The sequence below is a fragment of the Apodemus sylvaticus genome, chromosome 7 (assembly GCF_947179515.1).
Source record: "Apodemus sylvaticus chromosome 7, mApoSyl1.1, whole genome shotgun sequence".
Classification (NCBI taxonomy): domain Eukaryota; kingdom Metazoa; phylum Chordata; class Mammalia; order Rodentia; family Muridae; genus Apodemus; species Apodemus sylvaticus.
The window spans coordinates 2,243,239-2,265,343 of NC_067478.1; the positions used below are offsets into that span (position 1 = coordinate 2,243,239).

At 51.7% G+C, this 22,105-nt stretch overlaps 2 protein-coding genes across 3 annotated transcripts; one reads left to right on the forward strand and one right to left on the reverse strand.

The window, feature by feature from the left end:
• The first annotated feature begins 2,746 nt into the window (after window positions 1-2,746).
• Window positions 2,747-7,560, forward strand: LOC127688364 (7-alpha-hydroxycholest-4-en-3-one 12-alpha-hydroxylase). The gene has a single exon (XM_052186923.1). It carries the CDS (start codon window positions 2,875-2,877, stop codon window positions 4,372-4,374), a length of 1,500 nt encoding a protein of 499 aa, XP_052042883.1. The 5' UTR covers window positions 2,747-2,874; the 3' UTR covers window positions 4,375-7,560.
• Window positions 7,561-7,728: 168 nt separating this feature from the next.
• Ackr2 (atypical chemokine receptor 2) lies at window positions 7,729-21,853 on the reverse strand. Of its 2 annotated transcripts, XM_052186926.1 has the most exons (4): window positions 21,694-21,853; window positions 20,425-20,469; window positions 19,328-19,454; window positions 7,729-12,835 (listed from the first exon to the last, which is right to left on the reverse strand). In XM_052186926.1, the coding sequence occupies exon 4, from the start codon at window positions 12,823-12,825 to the stop codon at window positions 11,680-11,682; it is 1,146 nt and encodes a 381-aa protein (XP_052042886.1). In that variant the 5' UTR covers window positions 12,826-12,835; window positions 19,328-19,454; window positions 20,425-20,469; window positions 21,694-21,853; the 3' UTR covers window positions 7,729-11,679. The 2 variants fall into 2 exon arrangements, with proteins under 2 accessions (XP_052042886.1, XP_052042885.1); XM_052186925.1 differs by lacking the exon at window positions 20,425-20,469.
• Between the last annotated feature and the right edge of the window lie 252 nt (window positions 21,854-22,105).

The window sequence follows — 22,105 nt, forward strand, 5'->3', positions numbered from 1 at the left end:
CCCCCACCAGCTTGGCCTGTTGGCAAGACTATAGTGCATTTTTCTTGGTTAATGATTGGTGTAGGAAGGCTAATCTCACTGTGGGCAGTGCCACCTCATGCTGGTAGTTAAAGTGGACTAAGCAAGTCACGAGAAGCAAGCCAGCAAGCAGCATCCCTTCATGCCATCTGCTTCAGCTTCTGCCCCGGGTTCCTGCCCTGGCTTGCCGCAGTGATGGAGTGTGAACTGGAAGATGAGATAAACCCTTTTCTTCTCGGGTTGATTTTGTCACGTTTGTTTTATTATAGCTATAGAAACCCTAACATAGGCGTGCACACAGGCAGGCAGGCACACATTCTGACTGACTGCATGAGGCTGCTCCAGGAAGGAGAGGGTGGATGGAGGGAAGAAAGTAAAAAGTCCCACGCATTAAAACTGCAGAACAGATCTCAGCTTGGTGTGTCTGGCTCACAGTCTATGACTCAACCTGAGATGGGATTTTCCCAAGTCCATTCCGCAGGTGCAATCACAGAGGGCTTCCTGGAGGCAGGGTGTGATCATTCCTGCTCCTTGCTCAGGAGAACTCCTCGAGGCAGAAGCTCAGCCAGCAGGACATACAGACAGATGGCTAAAGAATCTAAGTCCCTATTCATGGATGGGGAAGTTAGATAATAGTTTTAGAAACTTCCAGAAAAAAGAAAGCCACACCTTTTGTTGTACAACAGAAAGTATGTATTCTGTTAGACTGGCTGATTAAAAGTTCAGTGGGTATGGAGAACTGGAATGTTGCAAATCCAGAGCCAAATTCTCTTGGGGTTTGTTGGCCCCTAAGCAGCTATTTGTTGCCTACAGTTCTGTCCAGTGACTATATATAAAACTCAGTAAATTGTTATCAAGTTGAAATATGGTATTGAATCTTGAATTTTACTTCAGAATAGATGTTGTCGTTTCTTCTGAAATAAGAGCTGTTACTGCATGGACATGGCTAGCAGAACTGACCCAGTGCAGTGAGAGCCGCACCTATTGCAGCAGCAGGTTGGGCTGCCTGTTGAGTAAGCTTCCATCTCAGGGCTATAGCTCTCTTCCGTTAGGCCTGGTGGCAGGAAACTAGCAGACATCTAATGGAGACTCTTAAACAGTGCCTGATTTGCTTCCAAAGCCCAAGGCAGGGCAGCTGTCAGAGGGACTCGTGTATTGAATAGAGGGATGTCAGGTCTTCCCATTGTATACTGAACCATGAAGAAATAGGACAAGGGCATGAGGTCACTGTTGCCCCTGACAACTTACAGCACAGGATTCCGTCTTGGTGTTGGAGAGCTGTACAGGCAAGACCAGACAAGGGACTCTGGGACAAAGGCCTGAGCCTCTTCTTGAAGTGTCCCTACTCTAAGGGGGTTCTCTGAGTTCCCATAGATAGATTCATTCGCACCCCATCCCCTGCTGGAGTGCTTCACCAGACACCTTGGATAGCCACACAGTGATTGTTCACAAGCTACAGGGAAACAGGACCCAGCAAGACTCTGTATCATCTGAAGGCATCTTTAAAGCCACAGGGCAAGAAACCCCAGGAAAGGATGCACAGTTGCCAGGGTATCACGGGAGGGACCAAAGTATGTGATAAGGCTTTACAACAAGCAGTGACATATAGAGAATGCTAGCCTAAGTCAGACACTGTCCTAAGAGCTTTTGATGAATTCTCCCTTCTGCTTTCCAAAAGCACCAACATGGGGGTGTAATGGTTTGAATAGGAATGGCCCCCATAGACTCATGGATTCTAATACTTGTCCCATAGGGACTATTAGGAGGTAGCCTTGTTAGAGTGGGTGTGGCCTGGTTGGAGGAAGTGTGTCACTACCAGTACACTCCTGCAACTCCCAGTAAAGACAGAAGGATCCCAGGAGCTCAGTGGCCAGCTGGTGTAGTTCGTAAGCTCCGAGTCAGGGAGAGATCCTGCCTCAAAAAAAAAAAAAAAATAGTAAGTTAGAGGGGCTGGAGAGGTAGCCTGTCAGTCACCAGCATTTTCTGCTTTTCCAGAGAACCCAAATTCAGTTCTCAGCACCACACCAGGTGGCTCACGACCATCTGTAACTCCAGTGCCAGGAGATTCAATGCCAGTTTTTTTTTTTGGTGTCCACAGGCAACAGTCATGCCTATAGCTCAAGTACATATATATGAATATAGTAAATAAAAATAATCCAGAAAGAAAGAAAAAGGGGGAGAAAAGGAAGGAGGGAAGAAAACAAGAGAGGGGTAAATTTTTAAAATCTTAAACAAAATAAGGTGAAGATTTTGCAGAGGAAGATACTAAAGTCAAACATGTACCTCTCCTACCCAACACACACACACACACACACACATATGCACACATGCACATGCACGCACATGCACACGCACACATACACACACACACACACACACACACACACACGCACGCACTCTTTAAAAGTGATGTGAGCAGAGGGATGTGTACATTGAGTGAACAAGCTAGCAAACGAATCGATGTGTGAGTGAGCAGGGGCGTGAGCAGTCGGCGGCGGGGGTGGGCTCGAGCCAGGCAAACATGGAGAGAACAGGCCAGATCTACACCTGAGCGCTCAGAGCAAAGTGCAGGCTGGCACACATCCTGTGGCTTTTCTTCTCTTTCATCTTCTCTCTGGTCAACCCTTCCTCCTCTTACCTGACCAAGGCTCTGCTGTGTCATGTGTTAAGTCGGAATAATATTTTCTCTCCATGTGCCAGCTAACTAGAGTTTATTTACCACGTCTCAGGTTCAGAGCAAGGTCCAAGGACACGGACCTTCGCGTTGCCAACTTGTGAAGGCCACATAAAGCATTTCCAGCGCTGGAGACCTGACAAGTGGCGCCTGCACGGAGCTCAGCCCGCTGGAGCCCAGCCATGACGCTGTGGTGTCCGGTGCTCGGAGCCCTGCTCACGGTCGTGGGATGCCTGTGCCTGTCCATGCTGCTCAGGCACCGCAGGCCCTGGGAGCCACCTCTGGACAAGGGTTTTGTGCCCTGGCTGGGTCACGCCATGGCTTTCCGGAAGAATATGTTTGAATTCTTGAAGGGAATGCGGGCCAAGCACGGGGATGTCTTCACGGTGCAGCTAGGAGGCCAGTACTTCACCTTTGTCATGGACCCCCTGTCCTTTGGCCCCATCATTAAGAACACAGAGAAAGTGCTAGACTTCGTGCTGTATGCACAAGAACTGGTGTTCAAGGTGTTTGGGTACAAGTCCATAGATGAGGACCACGGGATGATCCACTCGGCTAGTGCCAAGCACCTGATGGGGCAAGGCTTGGAGACCCTCAACCAGGCCATGCTGGACAGCCTGTCCTTGGTGATGCTAGGGCCCAAAGGCCCGAGCCTGGGGGCCAGTTCCTGGTGCGAAGATGGCCTCTTTCACTTTTGCTACAGCGTCTTGTTTAAGGCTGGCTTCCTGAGCTTATTTGGCTACACCGAGGACAAGCAGCAGGACCTGGATGGGGCGGATGAGCTGTTCGCCAAGTTCCGCCGATTCGACCTTCTCTTCCCCAGGTTCGTCTACTCCCTGCTGGGGCCCCGGGAGTGGGTAGAAGTGAGCCAGCTGCAGCGGCTCTTCCACCAGAGACTCTCTGTGGAGCAAACCCTGGAGAAAGACGGCATAAGTAACTGGTTAAGCTACATGCTTCAGATACTGAGGGAGCGAGGGACAGCTTCATCCATGCAGGACAAATTTAACTTTATGATGCTCTGGGCCTCCCAGGGGAACACGGGACCCACCTGCTTCTGGGCCCTCTTATTCCTGCTGAAGCACCCGGATGCCATGAAGGCTGTGCGTGAGGAAGCCACCAGGGTCATAGGCGAGGCCAGGCTGTCCCAGAAGTCCTTCACTTTCACTACCAGTGTCCTGAAACACACTCCAGTATTAGATAGTGTGATGGAGGAGACCCTGCGTCTCTGTGCCACCCCCACCCTCCTCAGGGTGGTGCAGGAGGATTACGTCCTGAAGATGGCCAGTGGGAAAGAGTACCAGATCCGTCGTGGAGATAAGGTGGCCCTCTTCCCCTATCTCTCAGTACACATGGACCCCGACATCCACCCCGAGCCCACAGCCTTCAAGTATGATCGGTTCCTCAACCCGGATAGCACCCGGAAAGTGAACTTCTACAAGTCAGGCAAGAAGATCCACCACTACAGCATGCCCTGGGGCTCAGGTGTCTCCATATGCCCCGGCAGGTTCTTTGCCCTCAGTGAGATGAAGACCTTTGTCCTCCTTATGATTGTGTACTTCGACTTCGAGCTGGTAGACCCTGACACGCCCATACCACCTCTCGACCCAAGGCGCTGGGGCTTTGGCACCTCCCAGCCCAGCTACGAGGTACGCTTCCGCTACCGCCTGAAGCCCATGCAGTGAGCTCAGGTCTGAGCACATCCTGCAGCCCAGAAAGGCACTGAATACCCATCCTCTGGCTCTGAGGCACCCCTTCCTCTCCCTGGCATCCCTGCTGTCTTGCTTCATAGACATCTCCAAGGTGTGTTTGCTCCCAGTAAGATGCCATCCCTCCGGTGGTTTCTGCCTGACCCTCCTCTCCGGAGGAACACCTGTGGTCAGTTCATTTACAGCTGATTGCCCACCCAGGTTTGACTCATCCTGGAGGACAGAACCAGCCCCCATGAGTCAAACGGCATCTTGGTAATGCTGCCTCAACCCATCCTACCTGCCTTACTCAATGCCCTTACTCCAAATCCTATCAGCTCAGACTCCAGAGATGTTGGTCAATGGGATCAAGCTGTGTGTGCAATTGTCAATTCCCTAATAGATATGTGCTAAAAGCAAGGGGTTGAGGCTTGGTTTGTGGCATGTTTCCCTTACCCCTGAGCTTCCAGAGAACTTGAACTTCCTATCGCCAAACTCTTCAGTGCTTTTGAAAGTGGTGTGGCCACAGGCTAGGGGCTTGGGAGCCAAGCCTGGAGAATGGTCACATTTGGTACAGAAGCCACTCAAAGCGCCCCCTCTATACCTGTGTCTGCTCTGCATCTTTGTCCTGTGGTTTGCAAGCACGCCACTGTATTGGTTTTCTCCACCTGCATGCATGCCTTCCATCTCCCTGTGGGATCTCGCAGCCCCTCCGCTATGCTCGGTCCATCTGCCCCACACTCTGTGGAATGGTTCCCTTTCCTGCTCCCCTGCCTCTCTGCTCAGGACTGCTCTTCACCCACGACCCCGAGTGTACTCCAAACACCTCATCTCCTCCCTCACAGACAACCGGTCCCAATTCTGTCCATTCAAACCCGGTGACGCTTCTGAGATGTCACTTCCGGTCCACCTCTGCTGCTGTCTCCGCACACCAGGCCCAACACCCTCACCCTTTGTTCACACAGCCAGCGTCCAAGGTTCCTTTCTGGAAAGCTGCCCTGGTACCAGCAGTTGAGAGCTTCTGGTTCTGACTGAGGAGGCACAGGTCCTGAGCTTGCCAGTCCTTCATAGGCCAGGCACCTGTTCCATGCCCCCCCATATGTGGAAATGGGGGGGATACAACAATGTCAGCTGGGCAAGGCCACAGAGGTCGCCCCCTCCTCTTCCCACTGAATTGGTCCATGCACATGTCCTCCCCTTGCATCCCTAGCCTTGTAGAAGTGGACAGGCTCTCTTAGCGCTTGTGGCCAGCTAGGGGTGCTCTCAGACCTCAGCCTGGCCTTTTTGGAGAGAGGTGATTCTTGTTGTAGGGTCACATAGCTAGTTGTCCCATCTTGGGCTTCTGCCTAGTATCAAAGCAGTGCTCAGGACAGAGCAGGCAGGCTGAGAGGACATAGAGCAGGGCAAGGAAAGACTCTTGGCCCGGGACCCCGAGGTGGTAAGGTCATCTGCGCCGCCTGGACCCCCTTCTCCAGGATCCTCTTGGCACGCTTGTCCGCAGCCTGCCCTCACCCAGCCAGGCCCTGCTACCAGCCAGCCACAGCTCTTGCGCCATCCCTGCTCATCCTCCCAACCCGGAAAGCATGTCTAGCTGTGAGGTCACCTGTTCCATGTACCAGGATGCTGACAAGGTCATGGAAGGGCAGGAAATGATTTGAGTACTAAGTAAATTTGCCAAGGCTGGAAATCAAATTTCTGTCATGTCACACACACCCGGAGGAGTGGTAGGCAGAAGCAAACAGACAGGTTAGCGCGCTCTGGCGAGTTTGTTCCTCGGCTCCAGGGGCTCTGGGAGGACGGATGGAGACAGCCCTGGCAGAGGGGACAGCTGGCCACACTGGCCCAGCCCGGCAGTCCTGGGCCCCTTTCTTCTTGTCTGCTTCTTCAGCTCCTTCCTTCTCAGAATCTCCACGGAGAGAGCAGCAGATGGATTCTCTCCCTGGAGACAGCTCACCATAGAGTCAGAGCAGAGGAGCCTTTCCAGCTGGAACTGACGGCACACAATCAGGGAGTCAGCACGCAGGAGTCTGAAGCAGGAGGATTCCTGTTCAGAGGCAGCCTAGGCTTCAGAGTAAGAGCTTGTCATCCCCAAAATCCACAAAGACAAAACAATATGAAGTAAAGCAACTCTCCTGCAATGGTTTTTGGGTACCTGGAAAGGAAAAGACTCATCCACATCACCACTGTGAGCACAGAGCTGAGGGACCAGCAGCCCAGCTGCAGGGAGTCGCTCCTGCCCTCTCCTTCAGCCAGTGTAGAGAAGAGAACTGCAGCTCCACAAAGCCTGGTGCCTGCTACCTAAGGCCGGGTGGTGCCACCAGGGAGCCAGGCTTGGTAGGCCTTGTAAAGGCAGAGCAATGCACAGCCCTGGGTGGAGCGGAGATGCCCCACCTTGGCTGGCCTGTGAGGACTGGTGAGCTGCTTGCTGCACAAGGCCCCTGTAGTGATGAGCAGTAGTGTGTGCCTACTGCCTGTTCTCCCTCAGAGCGCTGCTGACTATGAGTCTGTCTTTCCTGGGAGGTGCATACCCACACCTACACACATAGACATGTAGGAACAGTTAGAAAGCCGGCGGGCACATACCAGATGCACAGCTATAAGTATTTATGCAACCCACACAACATACTGTCAGGAACAGACACATGTGCATGCATGTTCCAGACAGATACACATACATCACCGAGACCCCTGGACTCCTTAGCTTGTCATATCGTGTCTCATCCCATCTGTGCATCACAGGCACAAAGTGAGAGACTCAGGAGACATTGGTCCTGTCGCCACAGCTTGGGCCGTATCTCATCCATCTGCCTGGTATGTGTGGTTTCAGGAGTTCTAATGCCCTTCCCCCATGTTCTGAGACAAGCCACCAACTGCAGATAAAGAACTGAGGGAGCCTGGGGTCTCTCCTGACAATGAAGATCTGAGGCCTTAAACAGAGAAACCTGAAGGCATTGGAGCTGAGAGAGGTCGGGGGAGGGGAGCATGCAGAATGAAATACACCAACGTTAAGTCAGGCATATGGAGGGGCAACTGGACCTGCATGTGTATGTGAATATATGTATGTGTGTGCATGTATGTAAATAAATAAATGCATATGTGTAAGGGTATGTGTAGGCACACAGTTACTGAACTCAAATAAAAGAAATGGGTGGGACTCTGTCTTCCTGTTCAACTCTCTGTTCACTAGCCATTCATTCAAAATATAACTTAGTAAGAAATCAAAAAAGAAAAAAGGAAAGAGAGAGGGAAGGAGAGGAGGGAGAAGGGGAGGGAAGACGGAAGAAAGGAGGGAGGAGGGAGAAAGAGCAGGAAGAATGGGAGAGAGAAGAGGAAGGGGGAGGAAGGGAGGAGGGAGAGAGAAGGGGAGGGAAGAAGGAAGGAAAATGTTCCATTATGGCTTCTATTGTCAGTTTGAAAGGATGTAGACAGCTCATAGGCATCTGTGAGGAGTTTGTAGCTTAGACTCATCCATGTAGGCAGACCTGCCCCGTGGGCAGCACCATTCTACAGATGAGGGAGGGAATGAGTACAAAGGGAGAACTGTGCTGAGCAGAGGCGCCCTCTGCTCCACCTCCCTCTGCTCCCTGACTGTAGATGCCATGTGACCCCCTGCCTCACACGTCTGCTGTCATGCCTTCCCACCCTGACGGGCTGCACCTTCAAATGATGAACCTTCCCTTCCTTAAGTTGCTTTTGTCTCAACGAGAAAAAAAACTAACCCTTCCCCCAAAGTATTCAGTGAGCATCCAGCACACTCCAAGCACCAGTAGCAGCATCTGGAGACCTCTGCCCTCCAGGAACTCAGCCTCCCACCATGCTACCCTCCACTTCACTTATAGAAGTTTCCTTCCTGTGCCAGGCCCTGTACCTCTGTGCAAGGCAAATACTGTAAGGCATGAGCAGGCTGTGTGAGGTCCCGTGGGGCTGGGAGGCACACGGTGCTTCAGCAGCTCGGGAAGAGACAGAAGTCTTGGGGCTGAGGGCTCCCTGGAGAAGGGGCTCCAGCCACAGAGAGTAACTTTCCTTCAGGAGTCTTAAAGTTGCAAGTAACAAAGAAGCACGGACCCACACTGGGTAAGGGATTGCTGGTGCGTGTTCCCAGCAAGCTAGCAATGGGGAGGTGGGAGGAGCCCACCGAGCCTTGGCTGTGGGGATTGGCTGCTGCAGCCCCAGGGTCTGCCACTCACTTCAGCCCTCATTTCATTTGCTGAAGCACTTGTTCATGCCTCTATTCCAACATGTTCCTTCATCCTGCTGATTCTGCCCGGTTACATGCCCATCCCCAGATGAATCATTGTGGTCATGAAAATATAAATATTGTAATTTGGTCCGTGCACTGGTCAGCTTCATATTGCGATAGCAGAGTGCCGAGGAGATCGGCAATGACTAAATAGAAAAGGGTTATTCTACCTCGGGCTTGGGAGGCTGCAGCCTGAGAGCCGTTGCTCTGAGACGCTGGTGGCAGGGACTGAGCACACTGATAGCCTCATAAGCCTCGAAGGGAAAGAGCAGGGGTTGGGGGATGGGAAAAGAGGCTGACTTCCGGTCGTCCACCATAAAGGCCTGCTGCAAGGCCTTACCTCCTAGAGGCTCCGCCACACTGGGACCATGCACTCAACACATGGAACTCAGATCCAAACCATTACAGTCTAAGACTGTGCTCTGCTCCACTTCCACCCAGAGCGCAGAGCAGGGTGATCTTCCCCACAAGCCGGCGAGATGAGGGCTCACCTAGCTAGAAGTAAGCTGTGTTAAAGGAAGGAACAGGGAAGAACAGAGATATGTCAGGATGTGCGGAGAGCAGCAGGGAGTGGTGAGGGTGCTGGGGGGGAGGGGCAGAGACTGCTGGCCTGGAGCTGCTGGCAATGGCTGAAAAGGAGGTCAGTCAAAAAAGCACCCGAACAAAAACCATGACCCGAGTCTGACCCCAGAGCCTTCATTACAAAAAAAAAAAAAAAAGGCCAGGGCCGGGCAGTGGTGGTCCATGCCTTTAATCCCAGCACTTGGGAGGCAGAGACAGGCAGATTTCTGAGTTCGAGGTCAGCCTGGTCTACAGAGTGAGTTCCAGGACAGCCAGGGCTACACAGAGAAACCCTGTCTCAAAAAAGAAAATTAAAAAAATTTTTTTAAAAAAGCCAGGCATGGCGCACACAGGTATAATCTCATTGTTGAACAGGTCAGCCTTGTCTACTTGATCAGTTCAAAGCCAGAAAAGCCTGTCTCTGACTTCAAAGCCAGCAAAACCTGTCTCAAAAAACAAAGGTGGATGGCACCTGGGAAATAACATGTGCGGTTGTCCTCTCATTTCCACACAGGGTACATACACACTCAGGGGCAGCCGCATTCACACACTTGCACATGCATGCGCACACATGCATGTGCACACACACATCACTGTGATTACATGTCTGTGACGGGCAAGGGTGCAGAATGTTTCTCCTGTGTGGCCAGCTCTTCTCTTGAGAGACGTCTGCTCAGATCACTTACGCATTTTTTTATTGGATTATTTGACTTTGTCAACTTTTTTATTCCCTGTACAGCTTGGATATTGGGCCCCATTAGGTGAACGCTGGCTGGGTTGTCCCTGTTCCGTGGAGAGGATCATTTCATAGGACCTGAGTATTCTCTGGCTATGGGCCTTCTGCTCAGAAACACTCAGAAACCTTGCTTCTGACGATGTCATTACTTGTCTCCCTTGTGTTTTTCTCTAATGGTTTCAAAGCTTTGGGTTGTATGTTAGAGTCCTTGATCCATTTTTAGCTGATCTTTGTACCAGATGAGAGACAGGAATCTAGTTTTCTCCACATGTGGATACCCCGTTTTCTCAGCAGGATGTGTCAAGGGGCTGCCTGCTCACTGGCATGTGTTTTGTAGTCGAAAGCTTTGAACTTGACTGACAGACCCCAAGACCAGAGCTGGGATGGTCTGTGGGATGTGCACCTCTGGGCTGTTCTCTGGCTAGATCACCTCCTGTGCCATCAGACCGTACACACGAGCCGGAAGCTCCTGTCTGAGCTACAGAGAAAGGGGCCCTGGAAGTGGAGAACCTGTGGCTGTTGCCAGAAACGCGCAAGGCTCACTTACACTCTACAGAAGCTTTCTAAAGGCCTTCTACACACAAGCTGCTGTGGTATGTCTGAGGACAGCTGGGAGCCATTTGCTGAGAGCCTTACTCTGCATGGTGGGCTTCAGGCAGGCAGCAGGTGCCAGGAGCCATTCTCACATAGATCTCAAAACCTCTTTCTTTCAGCCATCTTACATGCTCAAGCCTGCTTTTAGAAGGAAAAATACTAGCTCTCAGGATTGTCAAATAGCAAATTGGTCAGTACATACAGAGCTCACCTGAGCTGGTTAGGACAAACAGAGCTCACCTGAAGTTAGGTTACCCTAGCAAACTCCTTCCACTTCACCTCCTCCAGATCATTTTAGGTAGCCAGCTTCCTTGAAATCCAGCCAGCTTCCTGTGAGATTCTGAGAGACAGTTCTGAGAGACTACTCCCTAGAGACAATGTTTGCCCCCTGAGAGACTGTTCCCTGAAGACAATGTTTGTCCCCTCATATCCCCTCCCCACATCCTGCCTGCTCTCCTTTATATTGTGGTGTGAGAATATAAAATTTGACACCTTGATCAGAATGCTGTCTTACTGTCCGTCTCTTGAGTCTCTTGTCCCCCAATCTCCCCTAGGTGGTCCAGGGAACCCCGTTGACTGTCCTGCGGGTCGGGATAAGCAGGGAACACAATAGTAGAAACACCTGCACAGTGAAAGCAGTGCGTGCAGAAGTGTGTGAGCATCAGGTATGTGGATAGGGCACTAAGCAGGGCAGGCACGGGACCCCTCCTCCCTCACCCACAAGGTGAGATCTGAGCCACGACTACAGGAAGTGAAGGAATGAGCCAAACTTTTCCCGAGAAGAAAGGCTGGTAAAGAAGATGTCCAGAAAGATGGCATAGCTAAACGCCCCCCACTGGGATGAGCCCGGAACGCTCCAGAAGCGAGTGGAAGCCATGAGCCCTGAACCCAGAGACCAAGAGGGAGTACGACGGAGATGACGCCACAGACTGATCACAGAGTCCTTGAAGGTGTGAGGGCTGAGAGCAGAGTGGCCTCATTGGCTGCTGGAGACCAGGAAGCAGAAGTCAGTGAAGAGCTGGCAGAGAGGATGGGGTCCAGGAAGCAGAAGGAGGAAGAGCCCGGAGCGAGCAAGGACTGCCGGTGGTTGGGAACCGCGGGACGAGCAGCAGGGCCATGCCGTCCCTCAGAGAGAGCAGTGCTGTTCCCAGACCGGGGCTGATCACTCGGCCTAATTATTCCCCATCTCCCCCTTGTTAAGGGAGTCGTCAGCCTGCCTCTCTCCAAGGTCATTCATGCTGACCACGTCTTCCTGGGCAGTAACCCTGCTGCTCTCAGAATGGCTAGATGGAGGGACGTGGGCGGTGCCAGGTGCCTGGTGCCACCTCAGCAGCATGGACAGGAACGACTTCAGGTACTGGCGGAAGCGGCGACTGGAGAAGGCGTAGAGGGCCGGGGTGAAGCAGCAGTGGAAGAAGGCCAGGCTCTCTGTCACCTGCATCATATAGTCCAGACGGTGGCTGACCTCACAGTTCCCAAAGACATGCAGGTCCAGCAGCGAGTGCAGAAACACGGTGAGGTTATATGGGAACCACAGCAGGAAGAAAACAATCACCAGGGCCGCAGCCATCCTTAGAGCCCGGCCCTGGCCCGGTGGCCTCAGCCTGACCAGAACGCAACCGATGCGGGAGTAAAAGAAGACCATGGCCAAGAGTGGGAGGAGAAACCCCAAAAGGTTCTGTTGGAAGCGCAGGTACAGCTTCCAAATGGTTGCATGTCCGCCAAAATCCGCATAGCAGTGCCACACACCATCTAAGGTCTGCTGGACCTGCACGAAGACCATTTCCGGGACAGAGATGGCCAGGGCCGTGATCCACACCATGACAATGAGAAGCAGGTTCCTGAACCGGGTCTTCGGTCTGTGGAGGGGCTGAGCGTGGACAATCTCCAGGTATTTGTCCAGGCTCATGCAGGTAATGAAGAAGATGCCACAGTAGAAGTTAATAGAGTAGAGAGTGCTCATCACCTTGCACAAGAAATTGCCGAAAACCCAATGCCATGCCACAGAGACGGCCCAGAAGGGCATCGTTACCACAAACAAGAGATTGGAGGCAGCCAGGTTCAGTAGGTAAAGCTCAATCATCCGTCTTCGAGGCACAGAGTAGAGCAGCACCACCAGGAGAAGGAGATTGCCGGCCAAGCCCAGCACGAAGATCAGACTATAGACGACCGGCAGAAAGACTCTCCCAAAGGACAGGACCTCATCCTTCCTGCAAACCAAGATGGCCACATCGGCTAAGTAGTCGTAGTCGTAGATGGAGCTGCTGTTCTCAGAGCCGGTGGTGGAGAGAAGCAATGGGGAAGCAGCGGTGGGCATGTCTGGAGTTCTGCAGAAAACAAAAGCCGCGGTGAGGAAGGACTGAGGAGATGGCTCAGCAGGCAACGCGCCAGCTATGTGAGCATCCTCAGAATCCATACAGAGCTAGGGGAAGACGGCACATCTATAATCCTGGAACTCCTGCAAGGTGGAGGCAGAGACAGAAGCAGCAGCAGCTCACAGGCCAGCTGGTAAAGAAGAAACTGAGACATGAGGCTGTCCTCTGACGTGACCACGCATGTTCCCATGCTCACATGCATGAACATTTAAACACAGAGATTAAAGAAACCTAAACCATGAAAGATGTATCCCCTCAAAACCCGGAGCCAAAATAACCCATCCTTCCTTAAGTTGATACCTTTCTTGACTCTGTGGCTGAAGTGCCTGAACAGCAGCCTGAGTGAGGCCCCTCAGCACACACAGTACCAGCTGAGGTGCAGTGCGGTAGACTCCACATTCTCACTGGGCAGGCTCAGCAGAGCATTGTCTGACCAGGGCTGTCACCTCTCCAGAGATTTTTAACGTGTGGGCTCAGGATTGCCAGCCGTGTAAACATGGGGTGGCCAGGATCTGGCCATTGTCACCTACTGGATTTCAATGGCCTGTGGGGTGTCATGGTTGGCATGGGAGTTTCTAGTACATGTGTCCAGGAATGTAGTTAATGCCCAAGTCAAAGCTATTTCCAGAATGTCTCTGCTACAAGAGCAGGACAAGACACCACTAAGTTCAGGATTAGAGTAGTGCCTACTTATCCCAGGATTATCCCAGTGGCACCTTTAAGCTTGGCCCCAAGAAACCACCAGTCTCCTCTGGACCAGAGACAGAAGCATGGAGACAGAGGCAGGCAGAAAGCGCGGGCTCATGACAAGCCGGGCCTATACAACCAGTTCCAGACTGTCCAGGGCTACTTCTGGTTTAAAAACAAAACAGATTTAAAAAAAATAAAAATAAATGTTAGCAGTCTCTGCCAAATGATGGCTGTGACCCCTGCTCTCCTCTCCACGGTAACCAGGCAAGACAGTGCAAGAGACTCCCCCATCTTGCATTCTTGCTGGAGCCATTTGAGGCTTACTAGAATTTGATCTCCTTGATGGAGAATCCTGGGAAAATTACACAACTTTGCTCCAGAAGCCTGAGGTCAAGACCCCCAGGTAGCTTATTTTGGCTTGTTAAATTGCTTGATTGTACAGAAGCCCGCTCACTCCAGATAACTTATTTTGCCTTCCGTTAAGCTGCTCACTTGCTAGAAACTCCTGCCCCCTGACTCCACTTCTGCAGCTGCCAAGTGGGCCTGCACAGAGCCCCTGGACCCTATGTTAATCCTGATTGGTGAACAAAGATGCCAGTAGCCAATAGCTGGGCAGAAGAGACACAGGTGGGGTTGAGGTTTCATGGACTTGGAGAGAAAGGACCAGGAAGAGGGAGAAGGATCCTTGCCATGGGCTACGGGCCAAGAGAACGCCCGGAGGGCTGCCCAGTTGCATTGAGTGCCGCCCAGATTGAACATAGTAAAAGTAATAAACATAAGTAAAAGATAACTTGGGGTTATCGAAAGTAGATTCTAACAGCATAGAGGATAGACAGCTGCCCAGCTACTCTGCCGCCTAAGGCATATTAAAAATATAAAGGCTGTGTGTGTTTTTCATCTGGGAACATAAATGGTCTAAGGTGGGGAAGAAGCCCTGGGCCAGGGCAATAAATATTTTGTACTACAAAGTAAGATGTCAGGATGTGAATTTTTGCCTTCAAATCCCCCTCGCTTTGGACATTCAGTGCTATACCTGGGTCACGAACGCCTAAGTGCAGGTCCAGCCAGCTGGAATAAAGACTTTCAATTGGCTGTAAAGAGTCTGAGTGATCACCTATGGATCACCCCGTAACCCCGTCAGACCAAGCCCCCAGCCACGTAACTCCTCAGCGGGTTTGTACCTTTGTGCCATTCTCCCTGACACTGTGGCGTCTGGCAAGCCATCTCCCAACCAATCAATGCAACTGGATGTCCATGGGCACCCTGACTAGTGGATACCCCGGGGTTTGTTGGTTTCCAGGGCTCCTCCTTACAGCCTGAGTCTTCAGAGCTGCAGCCTAGATTCCTTCTTTGCATACCTTGCAAAGTGGGTATCATCTTTTGAGCAGATCGCCTGAACCATAGTTAAAGCTAGGAAGGTGTGTGCACTTCTCACCCTTGATGTCTGTAGGGTAGATGTCAGCACCTGGACTTGGTCACATCTGGGCTTACCTGATGCTCGCAGTATCTGGTCTCTGTCCCCAGCTAGAAAGCTGGGCTTAGCTGGTTAGCTGCAAATTGGTTTGTCGGTTTCTCTGCTCCCTTTTCTTCCAGTTCTCCCGATGCTTGGCTTTCCCCTCTTTCCTGTTGCCCTGACTTCTCTCTTGCAGAGGTGTGAGAAGGGCGCTTCTCTCCAACTCTGGTGAGAATCTGTCTTCAAGCTTTTAGAACTATACTACACAGATGCATGATTATGTGCAGTCACTGCACCAGGCAGCAGCTCCCGGAACCTCTTCCTCAGCTGACTATATCCTCGCCCCGTCCACCAGCCTCTCTCACGCCTTCTGCGGTTGCTCATCTCAACTCCTGTGAGGCCTACGTTTAGAGCACACATATGCATACAGCTTGTGGGCGGTTCTATTCTCGTTATTTTGAGCATCTGCATGTTGCTTGCCGTGGTGGTGGAGCATTTTTCCTGGGCCCTTTGGCTAAACTCAAAGCTCGAGGTGGCTGCGCTCCTCCAGCAGCACACAAGCCTCTCCTTTCTGGGTATCACAGCCCAGAGGGCTTTGCTGTTCTTTTGGTTTTGGTTGGAAACCAAACCTCAGCTATGTAGCCCGAGATGGCCTGGAGCTAGCTGTGTAGACCGGGCTTGCTTTGAGCTGGCTCTGGCTCCCTGCCTGACTTTTTGCTATTAGTCACTCTCACCAGAGTGGAGTGATGCCACATAGTGGCTGGATTTGCATTTCGCCGATGGTAACTGATGTTGACTTTGGGGGATACAGCTGGGTGTACTATTGACCACTGTGTCTTCTTTTGAGAATGTCTTCACCCTCTCTTGCCTGTTGCTTGCTTTGTTCTGTTTGCTTTGATTTGTTTTGACTTTGAACTTGCTACGTAGAGAGGGTGACCTGATCTCCCCTGTACCCCCCAAGCACTGAGATTGCGGGCATGTGCTATTATGCCCAGCTAATCATTGGCTCATTTTAAAACAAGATGCGTTGGCAGGGGCAAGTAATGGCTTAAGGCCCTTATTATACTCCCATATCAACCCCTCATCAGATCAATAGTTTGTAAATAATTTCTGGTACCCTGTAGGGTCCCTGTGGGATTCTGACAAGTCTCTCCTCTGCAATGTGCGATATAATCCCATCCCTGCCCCCTCTCTATTTTTGGCCTGTGCTATTGATGCCTTATCTTAAAAGCCTCCACACATACCTATGTGCTTCTATATACTGAAACAGGACAATAGCGTCAGCTATAACATGAAAACAGCAAAAAGGTGGCGCTCAGTTCTGTACTGAGTTACACACACACACACACACACACACACACACGCACGCACACGCGCATGCACACACACATACACACACACACACACACACACACACACGAGAGAGAGAGAGAGAGAGAGAGAGAGAGAGAGAGACAGAGAGACAGAGAGACAGACAGACAGACAGACAGACAGACAGACAGAGCTGTGGGGTGGGCTGCTTCCTTACTCCCTGCCCCATGTTAACTCTCACAAAGCAGCATGCTTAGTCAAGAGGGTGGCCCTCCTTCCTAGAGGAAGGCGACTCTTTGATCAAGGCTATAGAACTAACTTCACTCCCTTTTAGAACCCAAGGGTAGGGGCCTTTATGTTCAATACACTGCATTGTTCACCAGTGAAAAGGAGTTTGGGGGAAGAGAGAGGAAAAGAGACAAAAATGTGGTCCAACAGGAGCTACGTCGAGCCACTTCCGAGAGGCCTGCAGGCTAGTGGTGGTAATGCATCATAAGGAACAAAACACACACCAGTTCCTCCTGAACTTCTGTATTTTGTTTCCTGTTCTCCAGTTCACCTAATGCCAGTTTGCATATTTATTTATGCTTTTAATGGATGAGAATCTCACTTCATAAGAGGTTGATGGTTGTATCCATCCTCCTGCCTCAGCTCTCAGGCCTGAGGTAACTTGGGTCTGTGAGGGTTTATGTGCCTTTTACCTTTCTCACAAATTTGCAATGTCTTCCCTGGTTCTTCCTGGTACAGGGATTGTTTTTACTTTGCAAGAAAAATTTTGAAAGAACTGTTGGCTCTGGAGGCCCACATGGGACTCTAAGCATCTATGAGGTAGGATAAGATAAACTGGTCTGGTAGCATTACCCCTCCCAGGGAATGCTGGAGAACTCCCTCCCAGTCAGCCTCTGCCTCACCCTTGGGCTCCAACCTAATAGAATGGGGACCAGATGTTGGGGAAGTCGCAGGACCCCCAGCAATCTCCTGGCAGGTCTCAAAGGTGGCTCTGTGCCTGCCTTGCTGTGTTGAGAACCCTTCTGAGGTTCAAGGCTTGTCAATCAGGATGCCAATAACAACTGCACGCCCTAGCCGTCCTCTGCACCCCCAGCCCTGGCCTTGATTTTGACCTAATTTCCTAATGTCCCTGACTTCTGCTTCAGCAAATACACAACCTAACAGATGTTTTTAAATCAAAGTCAGAGTCAGCAGCTTTAGTCTGGTTCAAGCCACTTCTGAAGGTCTCCCCCCTCCCCCCAGAGCACTCTGGGAAGCTCTCCAGGTCCTCTGAAGCAACAGGCCTCTACCAACACTTACATCAACACCTCCCAGGTGAGTCAGCAACCCACGTTCCTGTGCACACCATGGACGACGGCACATGCCTTCCTGGACCCTGTGCAGTCCTGCAACTCACAAGAAGGGCCGTGTGCCGGCCATTTTCACTTCCCCTACACTCATTTGGCTTCTCCATTAAGACCTTAAGAATGAGGTGTTTACACCTTAGTGTAAGTCTGCAGGTAGTGAAGGGGACCCTGCATGGAAAGTTTTTGGGGAAGGGGGTATCCAGAGAATCACTTAGGGGCTTCCAGTGAGAGATGAACTTCAGTTGGTTAAGATCCAACACCAGCTGTCAAGATCAACTCCAGCTAAGCTTCCCTGTCATAAAGCTAGGGGCACAGAGGTGGATACAATCTCTGTGGGACAGTAATGGCACTGCATTTACGCTGGGGACGTGGCAGAGCCGGTGGAATCCTCACCTAACATGACAGTTTGATCCTCAGCACTGTCTGGGTGTGGTGGGATATAGCTTCAACCATTCAAGATGTTTGACAGGAGGATCAGAAGTTCAGCTCTACAGCCAGTGCAAGGTGAGACTGAGATGCATTAACCCCTATCATAAACAAAATAGTAAAATAAGCCAGGCAGTGGTAGCGCATGCTTTTAATCCCAGAACTTGGGAGGCGGAGGCAGGAGAATTTTTGAGTTCAAGGCCAGCCTGGTCTACAGAGTGAGTTCCAGAACAGCCAGGGCTACACAGAGAAACTCTGCCTTGAAAAACAAAAATAAATAAATAAATAAATAAATAAATAAATAAATAAATAAATAAAATAAAACCTCCAGAAACAAAATCAAATGAACAAACAGTAGTTCCATCCTCGAAGCACGTGACCCCGTGGGCCATGCCATACCACCTGAGAACGCTGGAGCTTCCTTCCTCATAGGATGCCCAAGAGCTATCACAGTGACTTCCCCAAAGGCTATTACAGTGACTTCCACGCTCCAGAGCGTGAAACACACATGGTGAGGTAACACCCAATTCCCAAAGCCTCGAATGAGCCGGGTGGACTGAAAACCCAAGAGGGAAATGCCATCGCTTAGCCTCAGGTCCCCTTCCAACAGACTAAGCTTAAATGTGAAGGGCGTGGCTCCCCAGTGGAGCTGCACCCAGAGAAACTTAGGCCAAAGGCATCTCAGGAGGCTGAGGCAGCCCCTGCAGGTGTGCAACTGGCATTGGAGTTGGCAGGCAGCCTGTGAGCTCTTGCACTCGGCACTGTGAGCACTGTAAGCAGCACTGCAGTCAGGGACAGGAGACGCCGGAAGTGTCGCAGATGCCGCCGTGGGGGTTCTCTGTGCTTGGATGCCCCCACATCAACTCAAGCTGCCTGTTGGACCTTTACTGAGTCACAGGTTCAAGCCCCAGAGCTACTGCTGGGACTCTCTCCTCCTCCCACTACCACCAGACACCAGCTAGGAGACAAGTAGGTGGGTCCCCCAAAGGGCTAACCTCGACCCATCCCAGAGGAGTGTGCTGTGGGTTATGCAACTCATGGCCTGGACAAAGTGTTCAAACAAACAAGATCGGCTTCTGGAATGTAGACGTAGCTGATCTGATCAATTCTAATGGACAGTGCCTCTGCTTGCTTGCCCAGGACCAGGAAGCCAAGCACTCCACAAAGCCACCTCTCCCTGCAGCCCTCCACCTGATCCCCAGTACTCACACAGGGCACTCCTGGCTGGCTTTCCTTCACCTCTGGACATGGAGCTGGCTCCTCCTAAGTCTGGGGATGGCAAGTGTGACAGCTGTGTCTCCAGGGCTCCTCAGTGCAGGACTGGAGAGAATGACATCTGCAAAATGATGGGATTGAATTGGTGTGGCTGCCTCCTCTCCTCCCTCTCCACTCAGCCTTTCCTCTCAGATCTTATTCCCTCCCAGGCACAGCTGAGCCAACTCTGCCCACAGCAGCCTCAGGAGCCTGTGACCCAGAGCACGACCATCCCAGAACCTCGGCCTACATCCCAGAACATCCCAGAGGCTCCCTGATTATTTTTGAGATCCCCAAGCCCAAAGGCCAGTCTTGCCCAGCTTCAGACGGCCCCTCTAGCTTTCCGCTATTGCATTCTTGACATCATTCCGGGCTCAGCAGTAGCTGGAGGCATTGGGACGGCCCAGGAACTACGGAAAGCATCCTTTGACCTCAAAATAGCTACACACAGATAGGCTGCGCCAGGCATCAGAAGCCTGTCTCTAGGGCCCAGGGGGCAGTATTGAGCTCTTTCCTTCCTCCTTACATCAAAGGCGTGGGCAACCATCAGTCGCTAAATTCTATCAGCACTTGTAACAACACCCAACGATTACACAGGCTTACTACTGGCCAGGGTCTGTTCTCACGACTTCTCTCTTGTGGTCATTCACTAAGGCAAGTGCAGTTTTATCTCTATGAGGGGAGCAGACACCGAGAGGCCGAGGGAGTTGGGGAAGTCACTCAGCTGAACCAAGCTGATCTGGGACTCACTCCTGGAGTCCATGCAAAGCAAGACAGAAGGAAATGGACATTAACGTGCTCCTATCTAAGCAGCCTCACTGGGAGCTGCTTCAAGGGCTGATGGTTCCCAGATGGAAAAACAAGCCCTACACCCACCCGCCTCAGCAAAGGCAAACACTGCTTCTGACTTGAGGAGTTAGGAAGGGGCCATAGAATGATCCATGCAGGGCAGGGGTGGGGGTGGAGGGCTTTGGAGACTCCAGGCCCTGCCAGCCTGCAGGGAAAACCAGGAGCCCACCAGTCAGTCTCACTGTCCGACATAGCTGGCTTACCAGTAAGAGTTCAGCTTGCCGTAATCCTTGCAGCCAGTCCTGAGCCTAAACAAGAGTGTCCCAGAAAGGGACTTTAATGTATTACCCTCAGCCATTGCCCCTTTGTGTGGCTTCCAGAGGCCTCTGTCGTGACCTCTGATTCAAACCTGAGGCACTAAGGCCTGCTGGATCCGCCCCCAAGGAACTGAACAGAGATGGAAAGTGGCATTCCCAAAGACACACGGCAAGGACATTGTAGGACACAAAGTCAGAATCTAGCTACTGCCGGGCCACAGCCCTTCCTTCCCTCGCAGATAGCACAGGCTCCTACTGAGACGCTGCCAGTCAGCCCCTAGCTAAAGGACTCCCAGGTGCCAGGATCTGTCCCTGGGGAAGTGAGCTGACACCAAGGGGACACTGGTGACCACACATCCTGCCTCTACCCTGCTCTCCACCTTCTGCTTGGATCTCTGAGAGCGCCATAGCAGGCATGTGCTACCAAACCTCCCTCCATCCTCAGAACCAGACAGGAAGAGAACCCCTCTACAACAGGGGTTCTGGTTTCCTCACTGTCATGCTGTTGTCTGTCTGTCTGTCTGTCCATTGAGTTAATGACTCCTCCAATAACCTCCTTACCCACCCCCAACTATCCTCTCAAAATCCCCGTACACCCCCATTCAAGAGCTTCACAGTAGGTCTGGATGTGCAAGCTCTTCTCACACAGATTTAGATGAAGTCCACCTGATGACAGTAACCCTTCTTGATGTTCCCTGCTTTTTTTTAACCTCCCTCATAGTCATTTTGCTGAGTTTTAAACAAATCACCTATCATCCCTAAAGACAGAAAACAATCAAAGCACTTCCTGATGGCTACCCACTCCTCTGAGCCATAGGTTTCTTACCTGGAAAAGATCTTGCCTGGGGCTGCTGAGCCTAAGCTCAAGGTTAGGTGTTCAAACCTAAGCTTCATGTCAGAACCCCAAAGATGAACTGGGGAGTCCCTGGACCCCTTGACTCTCCCCTTTCCAGTGTAGCTACATTCTAAATCTGTCTCTGCTTTTTACTCCTGTCTTCTTAGCTGCCATCCTAGGAAATGGCAGCTGAACCTGGCCCTGGACCCCATCTGACTGACCCTCGGAATTCACAATGCAGGGTCCCAAAGAAGAGGGGGAGGGCTCTCCCTGGAGTGGAAATTGCTCCATGCCCCCCTCTCCCAGTACCCAGGTCCGGGGTACTGGGACCACTGCAGCCACAGAGCAGCCCCACCCTCCCCAAGGACTGCCACACCTACTAGAGCCAGATGTGCTTGCCCGGGACAACCACCGGAGTCGGAGATGGCCCCGCGGCTGCTGCCTCTCCTTCAGGGACGTGCAGAGTGACCACAAATCTCAGGACACACATCCTGGTTTCCTGGGGTTGGGGAAGCAGCTCTTCCCTGGTAAGTCCTCCCATCCGCTGCACTGAGCCAAGCACTAATGACTCCCACCCCAGGAAGGAGTGCCCCAAGAACAGTCCAAAAACCCTGGAAAGCACAGTCCTCAACTTCCCAGCAGTGAACCAAGCACACTAACTCAACCTTGCAGCTTGTGGGCAACTTCCTGGTCTACCCAGCATCCAGCTTGTGAATTCAGGCCCCAGAGTGGGGCTCCTCACACCACCCTCCTCTCCCTTTTCCACCACCTTGAGGTGGTCCTGTTAGCTGT